The 13,248-nt window shown below is 52.8% G+C and overlaps 1 protein-coding gene across 1 annotated transcript; it reads left to right on the top strand.

Moving 5' to 3' along the window:
* Window positions 1–446: 446 nt before the first annotated feature.
* AQP8 (aquaporin 8) lies at window positions 447–7,957 on the top strand (the record flags this gene model as incomplete). The annotated part of the gene is given in 9 exon segments (XM_058710757.1): window positions 447–533; window positions 676–778; window positions 781–907; window positions 2,403–2,494; window positions 2,497–2,528; window positions 4,116–4,190; window positions 4,192–4,331; window positions 6,147–6,281; window positions 7,507–7,957. Coding segments are annotated over 9 exon segments (840 nt in total), but the record flags the coding sequence as incomplete, so codon positions are not given.
* Between the last annotated feature and the right edge of the window lie 5,291 nt (window positions 7,958–13,248).

Genomic DNA, 13,248 nt, shown 5'->3' with positions numbered 1-13,248 from the left:
GTCCTGGATCAGGCAGTGAGGGTGAGGAGAGTTGTTGAGGCCCCAGATACGAGGAGGAGACGTCTGAGGGAATCCACGGAAACATCACTGAAAATGCGCTGGCCATTCTCTCCCACGTGCGGTCCCAGCCCAGAGGGGCCCTCCTCGTGCGCACACGCTGGTCTCCTTCGGACCCTTTTGGTGGCCGCGGGGACCCTTGTGGTGGCCCCACTCCCCAGGTGGTGCAGGTCAGCCGGTGCCTTCTCCCCTTGTTGGCAGAAAGCTTAGCGATCCTTGACCATCCCCTGCCCTGCCCAGTGGAGATTAAAAAAAAAGAAAATGTTTCCTCTTCTGGGCCCCAGGGCCACCTCCCACCGCGCTTTATTGCTTTCTTGGCACCCTAGGGGAGCCTCCGCAGCCCTTTAAAAGGAGCAGAGCCCGAAGTAGAATGAGCAGCCCCGGTCTGAGATAAGAGCCCGACAGCAGGTGCACTCTCCCAGCCAGCTCAGGCAAGAGCAGGTGCGCGGGTCACTCGGGCCCTGAGGTCTGCGGAGGTGAGCCCGCAGCTGGCCTCTGCCTCTGCCTCCGCACCCTGGCCGTACAAGGGGTGCTGAGAATTGACAAGGCTGGGGCGCTGGGGGCTCCTTTCGGGGCTTTCCTCCCACCCGTGTCCGCTCTCCCTTTTCCCCGCTGCAGGCGGCTGTGTCCGTATGTGACGCTGAGTTTGTCGGTGGCAAGGGGAAGCAGCCAAGCGTGGGAGGCAGGTGTCGTGAATCCTGGTATGAGCGGTTCCTGCAGCCCCGTCTCTCTTCATCTTCATCGGGTGCCTGTCGGTCATTGAGAACGGGCCGGACACTGAGCTGCTGCAGCCGGCCTCGGCTCACGGGCTGGCCCTGGGCCTCGTCATCGCCACACTGGGGAATATCAGGTGAGACCAGCTCCGAGGGATCGGCCTAGGCTAACCTGGGCGGGCAGAGGCGGGGAGCAAAGCTATCAGCGGGGAGCCTGGGCACGTACGCGAGTTTCCCAGCATTGTACATAGGAGCGTGGGCTGGGGACTCGGACTGCCCGGGTTCAAATCCTACCTCTGCAGCCTACGGGCTCTGTGGCTTTGGGCAAGTCCCTCTCCAAACCCTAAATGCCCCACCCGTAACATGGGGAGAAGAGAGTATTTTTTAGTTTTTTCCTCAAGCCCACACATATACAATGCTAACCCAGTGCCAGGCACTGTTCTAAACACTTCCTTCCTCCCTCTCTTCCTTCTTCCCTCCTTTCTTTCTTTCTTTCTTTCTTTCTTTCTTTCTTTCTTCCTGCCTGCCATATATATATATATATATATATATATATATAAATTTTTTTACACGTTTATTTATTTTGGAGAGAGAGCCTGAGTGGGGGAAGGGCAGAGACAGAGGACAGAGGCTCCAAAGCAGGCTCTGCACCATCAGCACAGAGCCCAATGCAGGCCTCAAACCCACGATTCGTGAGATCGTGACCTGAGCTGCAGTCGGATGCTTAACCAGCTGAGTCACCCAGGCGCCCCTCTAAGCACTTTCGAGATATGGACTCATTGAATGTTCTCAACAACCCCTTGAGGGTAGTTGCTATCATTATCCTCACTTTCCTGGTGTGGCTGAGAAAGGCCACGGGACTCATCCATGGTTTCTTGGTTAGTAAGTGGCAGAGCCAGGAGGAAGCCCACGCTGAGAGCCCCACGGGAATCAAACGGCACCAAGTGCGCAGTTGGTTAAGCGTCCGACTTCAGCCAGGTCACGATCTCGCGGTCCGTGAGTTCGAGCCCCGCGTCGAACCCTGGGCTGACGGCTCGGAGCCTGGAGCCTGTTTCCGATGCTGTGTCTCCCTCTCTCTCTGCCCCTCCCCCGTTCATGCTCTGTCTCTCTCTGTCCCAAAAATAAATAAAAAACGTTGAAAAAAAAAAAAAATTTAGAATAGGGTTTTCCTCCAGCCTAGGGAAAGGCAGAGTTCAGCCACTTGGGAGCTCTTTTGCAGAGCCCGGGCACTGGTAAAGGGACGCCAGGATACCTCTGTCTCCTAATTTGGAGTCTGGGGTCTCATTCTGACTGATGGCCACATCTCTTGAGGGCTGGAGCTCTGAGTGAGTCCGGAAGGAGTTAAGGGATGGTCGCCCACCAGGCCCTTCCTCTGGACACCGTGGGCTCTGGGTGTAGGGCAGGAATGGGGCTGCCCGCTTCTCCCCGGCTGTCCCCCACATCCCTCACCCCACCAGTGGGCACCTCAGGGAAAACGGGCAGGATCTGGTGCCTGTTTTCTACTTGGGCAAGGTCCTTGGCTCACTCTGGTGCTGCAGAGCCATCCTGGGGGGCCACCTGGGGGGACACATGCGCTCTAGTGTTGGCCTAGACCTTGGTCTCAAGACTTCCTTCTGCTTTTGCGGGTGACAGTGGTGGGCACTTCAACCCTGCGGTGTCCTTGGCGGCCATGCTGATCGGAGGCCTCAACCTGGTGATGCTCCTTCCCTACTGGATCTCCCAGCTTGCGGGGGGCTGATCGGGGCCGCCTTGGCCAAGGTGGGTGATCCCCACGGGGGCTGGAGTGAGGGGAGTGGGGAGTTGGAGGCGCCCCACTTTTTTCCTCTAGGATTTTCCTTCATTGGGATTGGGTGGGTCCTTTTCTCCTGGGAAGGGGGCCTTTGGCTCTCCTTAAACACACCCTGTTCTGTCAGTGTCTGGACATAGCTCTCCCCTGGACAGACTAGGAAGCAGAATTTGGGACTTGAAGTTTCTCTCCCTGAGACCATTTCTGGCTTTGGAATGGCTTTGGATAATGTTTCTAGTGTTTTGCCATTAATTCATTCACTCACTCATTCGTTCATTCTACAAACTGAGGGTGTGGGAAGGCTCTGGTAACTCTCCTTGAACTAACTTCTCTGCCTGTTCTCCAGTTTGCCTGCCTTTAAACCGAGTCCCTCGACGTGTGATGGGAGTTAACTATCAGTTTATGTCTGGAATCTTCTCCTGGCAGGACGGCTACCGCCTCCTCCCTGCCACTCAGGTTTTTATAGACCTACACATCACTTCACGGATGGACTCCCTCCTTGCCTCCTTCCCTTCTTTTTTCCCTTTCCTGTTGCTGTTAAGTCTCAGTACAACCAGGGGCCCTGCAGGATGTAGGGCTTGTAGGCAAGTGTGTTAAGGGGCGTGGGGTCGGGTTGGAACAGGGGGCGCCCGTTAGCCTGGCTGGGGTTCGGCCTGTAGCTCTAAGCACTGGCCCATGGCAGACTTTGGTCTGGAGTCCCATTTTGCTGTCTTCCCTGCCCGGGTCTCCCCGTGTTCCCCTTTGAGAACCTTATCCCCTGTCTGCAGAATGGGGGCTGGACCTTCCCGCTCTGATCCCTGATGGAAAGCAGTTCCTAGGCTCTCCCTCCAGCCGGGCCACCTGCAAACCCGCCCAACACAATCTGGGCAGTGCAGGGCGGAGGCTCTGGTCACTGAGCACACCCTCCCTGCGAAGCAATTCACGCAGCTTCTCTCGGTAAATCTCCCGGCTGCGTCACAATGAGCCACAGCCGGTTCTTAGAGGGCACTCGCTGCCTGAGTTCAGAGCTCTGATTACCATCACCTCCGCTTTACGGAGGAGGAAACGCAGACGAAGTCGGTAGCTGGCCCAGGTTCAGCCGAACCGGGAAGCAGCCGGGTCCAGATTTAGGTCCAGGGTCCAGAAGCTTGCTCTGCTCTCTTCCCTTTCCAGGTGCCCTGATGACTCCTGAGGCTGACTTCCTGTCAAGCCTCAGGGTTTCCTGACCCTTTCAAAGGGGCCTTAAAGGGGGCTGGCAGTGGGTGCATCTGGTCGGATGTGTTTGCAGAGTCTGTTGAGTAAGGTTTTTTTGTGTTCTTTTTTTCAAAGAGGATCGTCTAGTTACATGAGCTCTGGGGCCCTGACCCCTGCAGCCACTGCTGGGTTATCCCGTTTTACAGATGAGGCTCAGAGAAGTCCGGTGGCTCTCAGTGAAAACTGAAGCTGGGGTATGCGTGACTGTGGATTGGACAGAGCCTGTCACTGCCCCAGCGGTTGTGGGGCACGCGCTTCCCCTCGCTGCCCACCGTCCCCCTGGCCTGCCCACACGGTGAGGCCAGTGGCTTCTCTTCTCTCCGCAGGCAGTGAGTCCTGAAGACAGGTTCTGGAACGCGTCTGGGGCGGCCTTTGTGACGGTCCAGGAGCCGGGGCAGGTGGGGGGGGGCGGTGGTGGTGGAGCTGATCCTGACGACCCTGCTGGCACTGGCTGTTTGCATGGGCGCCATCAACGAGAAGACGCAGGGCCCTCTGGCTCCGTTCTCCATTGGCTTTGCCGTCACCGTGGACATCCTGGCCGGGTGAGCGGTCCTGGGCCAGCCTTTGGGGTTGGGGTACCCAAGGAGGCACCTCTCTGCCCCTCTAGTAAGTTATTGCCGTGATGGAACGTGGGCCTCAAATGACCCTTCTAACATCTTTCCAGGGAAGTCAGAAAACTGGCTTCTCATGTGAAATTTTCCTTTCTTTTGAAAAAAGTTTTTTTAATGTTTATTTATTTGTGGGAGAGAAAGAGAGTAAGAGAGATGGAGAGCAAGTGGGGGAGGGAGACACAGAATCCGAAGCAGGCTCCAGGCTCCGAGCTGTCAGCACAGAGCCCGACACGGGGCTCGAACTCACCAACTGTGAGATCATGACCTGAGCTGAAGTCAGGCGCTTAACTGACAGAGCCACCCAGGCACCCGGGAATTTACCTTTTTTTGTAGCGTTAAACATTTCTGTGAGCTGTGTTTGTTCAGTCAGTGGGAAGCCAGGTTTTAGCCTCAACCTCACAAAGAGCTTCCATACCCACTGACTCATCTAGGGTGAGCCCCTCAGGGGTGCAGGAGGGGTTTAAGGAGACAAGCTTGGGTCAGGGATTGTTTCTCCCATTTTATATATGAGGAAACTGAGCCCAGAGAGAACACACGTGACTTATTTAAGGTCACTGGACAGTGGCAAATTAAAGGACAGATCTGGGATAAGAGCCCAAATCTCTTAGGGAAGGGGACAAGCCCCTTCCTCTTTTTTTTTTTTTTTTTTTTTTTTTAGTGTTTATTTATTGGAGAGAGAGAGAGAGGGAGGGAGAGAGGAGCAGGGGCGGGGGTGCAGAGGATCTGAAGCAGCCTCTAAGCTGACAGCAGAGAGCAGGATGCGGGGCTCGAACTTATAAACCAAACCCGAACCAAAGTCAGCCGCTCAACTGAGCCACCCACGTGCCCCGAGGGAGCCCCTTCCTAATGCCCACCTCCTTTCTTTCTCTTGGACACAAAACCAAGTCTAGGCGGTCCCGGCTCTGCCGCCCACATCGCTGTCATCCTTTGGGAGGTGGAGTCTGGGGAGCTTGGGGGGGCGGGGGGGGGGGGTGCGTGCGGAAAGCGCGTGTAAAGCCGCGGCGGTGCTTTGCTGCCCCCTAGCGGCTGTTGGTTCCTTTACAAGCCAACGATTCATCCTTTGGACTTTGGCTGCTGGGCAGGGGACCCCGGGAGACCCTCAGCAACGCGGCAAGGATACCGACCCCAGAACCAGAGAGGTAGCCCCGGAGAACAGCCCCCCTCCTCCCGTAGGAGACGCCAGGCCCCAAGCTTGTGGCACAACAAGGGCTAATAAGGGTTAGCTAGATTAAACGCTTGTACGTGAATTATATTGTGAGTCTTGGGCTCCTAAGTGCATTTTCGCAGTGGCTCCTGACAAGAGCCTATGAGATAGGTACTTTCTCCTCAAGCGAAGGGCACACAGCTAGAAAGAGCTGGGCTGGGTTTCGGATGCAGGTCAGCTTCACTCCGAAGTTCATGCGGTCGATGCTGACTGCTTGCCTTGGTTTCTTCAACGTCGACGAGGACCTGGACCCGTTTTCTCTTCCTGTCACCACGGAACACTCTCTGCTGTCTGTTCTTCTAGAAGGGCGTGTGGGGAGTGACAGAGAAGCCTTCCACTTCCCGGTGCTAATAGCCTCTTTGCCTGTGTCTTCTTTGGGATCCACCCCCCTCCCCCCGCCCCACCAGAGCCCCACAATATTGTGGCTTCAAGAGGGTTTCTGGGTGGTGTGTCACTTAAGTCTAGTTGGGGAAATGAACTTGACCTTGACGCGGGCTGGGGCCTGGCTGGGATCTGGCGACCACGTGGCTGGGTGTTTGCAGGGGTGCTGTGTCCGGAGCCTGCATGAATCCTGCCTGTGCCTTTGGACCTGCTGTGGTGGCCAATCACTGGGACTTCCACTGGATCTACTGGCTGGGCCCGCTCCTGGGGAGCCTCCTCGTAGGAGTGCTTATCAGGTAGGAGCGTGACCCAGGGTCACCGGCCCCTCTCGTGGGCACCTGGTGTCAGTTCCCAGAGCATCCAGGGCTAGAGGGCTGGGATCTCACTTGGGTTTGAAGAAGGGAAGAGGGAGTCTTTTCCAGAGACAAAGATTATGGCTCCAGGACCTTTGGTTCCAAGTGACGGAAATCCATCTCGACGTAGTTTACGTCACAAGGGGGAATTCACTCACTCACATAAATGAGAAGTTCACACGTGGCACCGGCTTCAGGTGGTGCTCAGTGTCTTTAGGACTTGGTCTGCTATCCTCTGGGCAGGCTTCATGCTCCGAGAGGCTCTCCGGGAGAGGCAGAGATGCTCGCCGGAAAAGCTAGGCTTCTATGTCAGCAGCTTAACAACCCCAGAAGAGATAAAACAACAGCTCTAGCAAAAGCCCGGGGTCTCACGTTCACTGGTTTGGACTGGCGCAGCATGGGTCGTGTCCCCCTCTGCATCCACCCCTGTAGCCACGGGGCTCAGGCACTCTTCCTGGCTATGTCGGGAGTTGGGGCGAGGTCAGCCTCACCTGCACGGCCACGTGGACCACGAGTAGGGGAGCTCCTCACGGGGCGGGGGAGTCTTATCCACAGAGAGAACCGTGGAAATGGTGCCCCCAAGAGCACGCGTGCCAGGAGATGCCATTGACACGAAATGCAACGTGAGCAGAGCTCCCGGGCCTTGTGCGGTGGGGAACAAGGTTGATGCCACCACAAGGATAGTATCTGCTTGACTGCTTCCCCTTGAGCTCTCCTTTTGTGAGCTTTGAAGGTCTGCAGGGGCCTGGTGTGTTTTTTGTTTGTTCGTTTTCCCTGCTCCAGGCCCTGCAGGGACTAGGGTCTGGACTTGGTACACGTTGAACCTACCTCCCGCAGCCTGGGAGGGCACAGTCGCTGGGCTGGTCTCTAGCGTTTGCCGTCATTGCCCATCTGCAGTCCGGCTTAGCCCACGGGTTGGCGATGAAGGGCATCACTGTTGCTTTCGGAATGGCCGAGAGAGCATCTCCAGGGAAAGGTTACTGGAAAGCAAACAGGAGTTTCTCCCTTTCCCTGAGGGTATTTGGCTATTGAGGCTGGAAGGGCTCAGGAGAGCATCTTTCTGGAGAATTCTGGGCCTGGAGACACGATGAAGGGCTGGGTCTCTCCTCCAGAGGCTCGGGGGCCTCATGGGACCTTTTTTTTTTTTTTTTTTTTTTTTTTTTTGTAGGTTCATCATTGGTGTTGGGAAAACCCGCCTAATATTTAAGGGACGGTGACCCTGGTGGCATTGCTGCGGCCCCACCCAGAATGCAGACAGGTCACCTTCTGCATTTCCTGCCTGGGCAGAGGCCCAGAGGAGCCCCTCACTTGCTTCCCTCCCATGTGCGCCTGGCTTCCCAGATAGACAGACTGCCGCTAAGTTCTGAGGATGCTCTACGTTCTCCGAACTCCACTGGGCTCGGCGGAGACCTCAGCCTGGGGGGCGTGTTGCCAGCACGAGGGAGAGGTCATCTCAGGAGGGAGGGTCCCAGGAGCTGAATAGGTGGCTGTTTATGCGCAGGAGTTCACTGCCCCCGGCCCCTTCTTTTTCTCCTTCTTCGCTGTTACAGAAGGGCCTTCAGGGGGTTTTCCTGCTTCCTGAGCTGCCACTTTAGCTTTGCAATAAATAGTCCACTATTCCCTTTTGGGTGCATTTGCCTTTCATTTTCGGACATGGGCGCTGCTGGGGAGGAAGCAAAAGTCTGGGCTGGGCCTTAGCTGTCCGGAGCCTGGCTTAGGGTCCGCATCAAGGTAGGTACTGAGGACGTGGGCAGTCCTAGAGCCCATCTTCCACCAGGCCAGACCCATCCTGGAGCCCTGCCAGGAGCTCAGAGTCAATCCCTGATCAGAGGCTGCAGGGTCCAGGGTCTGGTTTAGTGGCCAGTGTCACCTAGGACACGGATCAGCCCACTTGGCTGGGGATGGGAGTGAGTATGGGGGTCGGCCAGAGCTGTAAGGATCTCCCAAGGAGATCAATAACATGGCATAACATAGGTCTGGAGAGAGAGTGGTGTTTCGATGGAAGATATGACTATCACGAATAAGGAAGGATTGAAAAAAGATACGGAGACACATTCGTAACCTCATACCTTCCAAAAAGAGCACATCATCTCTACAATCTATGGGTCACCGATGGAAGTTGGTCATTGGAACACCATGAAGAAGGGCCAGGGAAAAGTAATTCTCAACAACGAATGAAGACCCACCCACTTCTACGAGATGAGCAAAATGCTCACCCGAGTAAAAATGAACAAAACGCTTAGAGAAAATCACCAATATGCTTTGAGGCTGCCTGGTGAGAAAATGGGCACACCACATACCCAAACATCCAGAGCAGTTTTGGAAGACGAGGAGAATAACAAATAACAACAACAACAACAACAACAACAACCCTAAAAAAAAAAAAAAAAGGAAAAAAGACAAACAGGCAATAATATAAAACCAGTAACAAGCAAATTAGAACATTTACAAAGAGTGACAAGTGTGAAAAGTTACCGTTTCATTTGTTTATGGGATGAAGTAAACCTTTGCAGGATGCTTGGGTGGCTCAGTTGGTTAAGTATCTGACTCTTGGTTTCAGCTCAGGTCATGATCTCACAGTTCGTGAGATCAAGTCCTGTGTGGGGCTCGGTGCTGACAGCTCGGAGCCTGCTTGAGGTTCTCTCCTTCTCTCTCTGCCCCTCCCCTGCTTGTGCTCTCTCTCTCTCAAAATAAATAAACATTCAAACAATTTAAAGAAAGAAAGAAAGAAACCTTTGGTAAATCTAGTAAATAACAAAATAGTTATATATACATACACATACATGTGTACATATACGTGTACATACACACATACGTATACACATGTGTGCATATGCATGAACACGTGTGTAACTAACACTGACCATTGAGTCCATGCTTGGCACTGTGCATAATGCTTTCTATGCCTTATCTCATTTACTCCCCACAACCCTATGAGGTACAGCACAGTGGGTTGAATAGCGTCCCCCCACACTCATGTCCACCTGGAACCTCAGAGGGTGACCATATGTGGAAATAAGGTCTTTGCAGTGTAATTAAGGTAGGGATCAATCAAGGTGAGATCAGGCTGGGTTAGGGGGGCCCTAAGTTCGATGGGAGTGTCCTTAGAAGAGACAGAAAAGGACACACAGAGACACAGAGAAGAAGGCACACGGAAGAAGGATGGGGACAGAGACTGGAGTCATTGCGTCACACGCCAGTACCAGGAGTCCCGGGAGCTGCAAGAGGCAATGAAGGTTTCTCCCTCACAGCCTTGGGGAGCCTGGTGCTGCTGACACCCTGATTTCAGACTTGTGGCCTCAGAACTGTGGGAGAATGAGTTTCTGTTATCTTAAGCCACTCAGTTTGGGGTAATTTGTACAGCAGCCCCAGGAAAGTAACACAGGCAGCACCCTCACCCCTTCTCATCTTCCAGGGGGACAGATGCGGCTTCCAAGGGATGGTGTCACCCAGAGTCCCACAGCCCGTCGGTCGAGCCAAAATCTAAGATCAGGAATGTTTGTAGGGTTCATGACTTTTGCCATCACACTTGGACGTTTCTGAATGAGGGACAATATGTCTCCTGCCTTATCTCCTATTTGCCGGTTAGTCCCCATTAGGAGGGGGGCAGGAAGACACGCACTGTACCTTCTCACTGCTTACTTGCAACTGGACTTCGAGTCCTGGTCTTTCATGACAATTTCTGGACCATAAGCTCTCAAGAGCCACATTGTTTGGTGGCAAGTATGGCACAGGCTATGGCACAAGAACAGCCATTCAGATCAATGGCACAGAACAGAGAACCCAGAAATGGACCCACGGACAGATGGCCAACTCGTCTTTGACAAAGCAGGAAAGAATAGCCAATGGAATGAAGACAGTCTCTTCAGCAAGTGGGGCTGGGAAAACTGGACGGTGACACGCAGAAGAATGAACCTGGACCCCTTTCTTTCACCAGACACAAAAATAAACTCAACATGGATGAAAGACCTCAATGTAAAACAGGAAGCCATCAAAATCCTCGAGGAGAAAGCAGGCAAAAACCTTTTTGATCTTGGCCACAGCAACTTTTTACTCAACACGTCTCTGGAGGCATGGGAAACAAAAGCAGAAATGAACTATTGGGACCTCATCAAGATAGAAAGCTTCTGCACAGCTGGGGCACCTGGGTGGCTCAGTGAGGCGTCCGACTGCGGCTCAGGTCATGATCTCACGGTTTGTGAGTTCGGGCCTCGCGTCGGGCTCTGCAGTGACAGCTCAGAGCCTGGAGCCTGCTTTGGATTCTGTGTCTCCCTCTCTCTCTGCCTCTCCCCCACTTATGCTCTGTCTCTCTCTCTCTCTCTCTCTCTCAAAAATAAATACATTTAAAAAAATTTCAACATATTATAACTAGTGTAGTATAATAAAAAATTATGGAGAGCCTGTGTGGCTCTGTTGGTTGAGCGTGACTCTTGGTTTCAGCTCAAGGCAGGAGCTTTGTGAGTTGGAGCCCCACACAGGGCTCTGTGCTGGCAGCACGGAGCCTGCTTGGGGTTCTCTCTCTCTCCCTCTCTGCCCCTCTCCCACTCTCGCGTGCTGTCTCTCTCAAAATAAATAAACTTTAAAAAATTCTATTACGGTCAAAAGACCCTAAATTTAGGACCTAGTTTTTCCACTTTCTAGACCTGTGACCAAGGAAAATTTCTTAAATTTTGTCAATTTTTTCTTTTTTTATTCTTAAATGAGGACAGTAATATTAAGTTCTCCAAGTCCTTTCCAAGTCCTAATGTTCTGGGAATCTATTGCAATAAATCACCTCTCCAAAGGCAAAAAATAAGTAAGTAAACAAATAAATAAAAATAAAAAATAAATACAAGAATGGCACAGGCAGGCTGATCCCAATGACTCTCAAAAGTCATTCAGACCCTCCAGAGTAGAATCCAAATTTGACCCAGATCATCCCCACCCCACCTCTCATCTTCTCAGAACAAGGAGGAACTGGAAACGGGGGAGGTCAGAGCTGGAAACTCCATGACGGTAAAATGCAGTGGCTACGAGTTTGGATTCTGAGCAAGATCCGAGCTTAAATCTTAAGACTGTTCACGTCTTTGTTGCGTAAGCTTGAGAAAGGCAACTTCACGTCTCTCCACTGCTTTTTCTGTACAGCGGAGGCAGGGCCACGGAATGCATGGGAGTATAACCTGACGTCTGTAGAGCGTTCGCACGATGCCCAGTACAGGCGAAACGGAAGACGTGTCAGCTCGTGGTACGTGGTGTGATGTAATCAAAGGCTCTGACTTTGCAGGTACCAGAGTCATGGTGAGGGGCGGAGGTCTAGAAAGGAGCTTCTAAATGACCTTCGCACATGTCTATTTTTTCACCTTCTTTGGGCCTCTCAAAGGGGGAGAAGTTGGGAACCACTCAGGGCTGCCTGACCCCAAAACCCGGCGCAGCTGAATAATTTGACTAAATCACAGAGCGATCTAACGGCAGCGCTCAATAGAATCCAGGATTTGGGACACACAGTCTAGTTTTCTTTCTTTAAAAAAAATTTTTTTTAATGTTTTATTTATTTTTGAGACAGAGAGAGACAGAGCATGAGCAGGGGAGGGGCAGAGAGAGAGGGAGGAGACACAGAATGTGAAGCAGGCTCCAGGCTCTGAGCTGTCAGCACAGAGCCTGATGCAGGGCTTGAACCCACGAACTGCGAGATCATGACCTGAGCCGAAATCGGATGCTGAACCAAGTGTCCTTTTTTTTTTTTTTTTTTTTTTTTTTAACTTACCTATTTAAATCCAAGTTAGGTAACATATAGTGTAACAACGGTTTCAGGAGCAGAACCCGGTGATTCATCACTTACATGTAACACCCAGCGCTCATCCCAGCAAGTGCCCTCCTTTATGTCCATCCCGCCTCCCCTCCAGCAGCCCTCAGTTTGTTCTATTTAAGAGTCTCTTCTGCAACTCTCTGTCATCAGCCTGTCCAAGAACCCTGGGAGTTGCGGCAGCCCCGAAGAGCAGAATGCCGGTCTCCTACCCTCCTGCCAAGCGTCTGTCTTCGTGCCTGCGGTGCTGCCCGTGTCTCTCTGCCACGTGGTGCTGCTGTTGGGGCTGGTCCTCGGACGTGGCGCGTGCCCAGTCGCGCTTGTCCGGGCCAGGGTAGCTTCTTGGAAGAGGGATCCCTTACTGCCACTTCCACACCTTCCATGTCAAACACGCTAGCATGACCCGCGGGCCCTGTGCTCAGGTATCCAAGCACCTTACGCCTTAAGGCTGTGGGCTTTCGGATCTTGTCCCCCTTCCTCCATTCTCAAGTGCCACCATGTCCAGGTGGGTTTCGGTATCCACCTCTCGTGCAACCCAAAGCCACGGTTTCCCTTCGTGTCCTCGGACTCATTGTGAAGTTTGGGCGGTGTGTGTGTGTGTGTGTGTGTGTGTGTGTGTGACTAGCTGTAGACCTTTTTTTTTTTTAATTGAAGTATAGTTGACACAGTGTTATATTAGTTTCAAGGGTACGACAGTGATTGGGCAACTCCGTCCTTATGCTGTGCTCACAAGCGTATTCACACTGCCACCTGTCACCATACAACGCTATTACATTGACAACGTTCCCTGGCCCTTCATCCCGTGACGTACTCATTCCATCGTTGGAAGCCCATTCCTCCCACTCCCCGGCCCCCAGCTATGTTCCTTTTAGTCCTTAAACACAAAAACGTTCATTCACCTCCCTTCAAGTCTAGTTGATTATAACCGTTTCTAGAAATTGCAGATTTGTAGCCCTTACAGAATTGTTTTTCCCCTTAGAGCTCTGAAGTCTCTCGTGTCATTCCCAGACCTGGGTCTGTTCACAGACCTCAATGTCTGTGAGGGAACGGAGGCCACAGGATGATGCCATCGTCTTCACTTCCTCCCAAAGGGTTGTGCCCATTTACTCAAGGAAAACACAGAAAATT

Source organism: Neofelis nebulosa, chromosome 18, assembly GCF_028018385.1.
Source record: "Neofelis nebulosa isolate mNeoNeb1 chromosome 18, mNeoNeb1.pri, whole genome shotgun sequence".
Taxonomy (NCBI): domain Eukaryota; kingdom Metazoa; phylum Chordata; class Mammalia; order Carnivora; family Felidae; genus Neofelis; species Neofelis nebulosa.
Note: the sequence above shows the minus strand (reverse complement) of the source record. Positions and strands in the feature narration are given on the sequence as shown.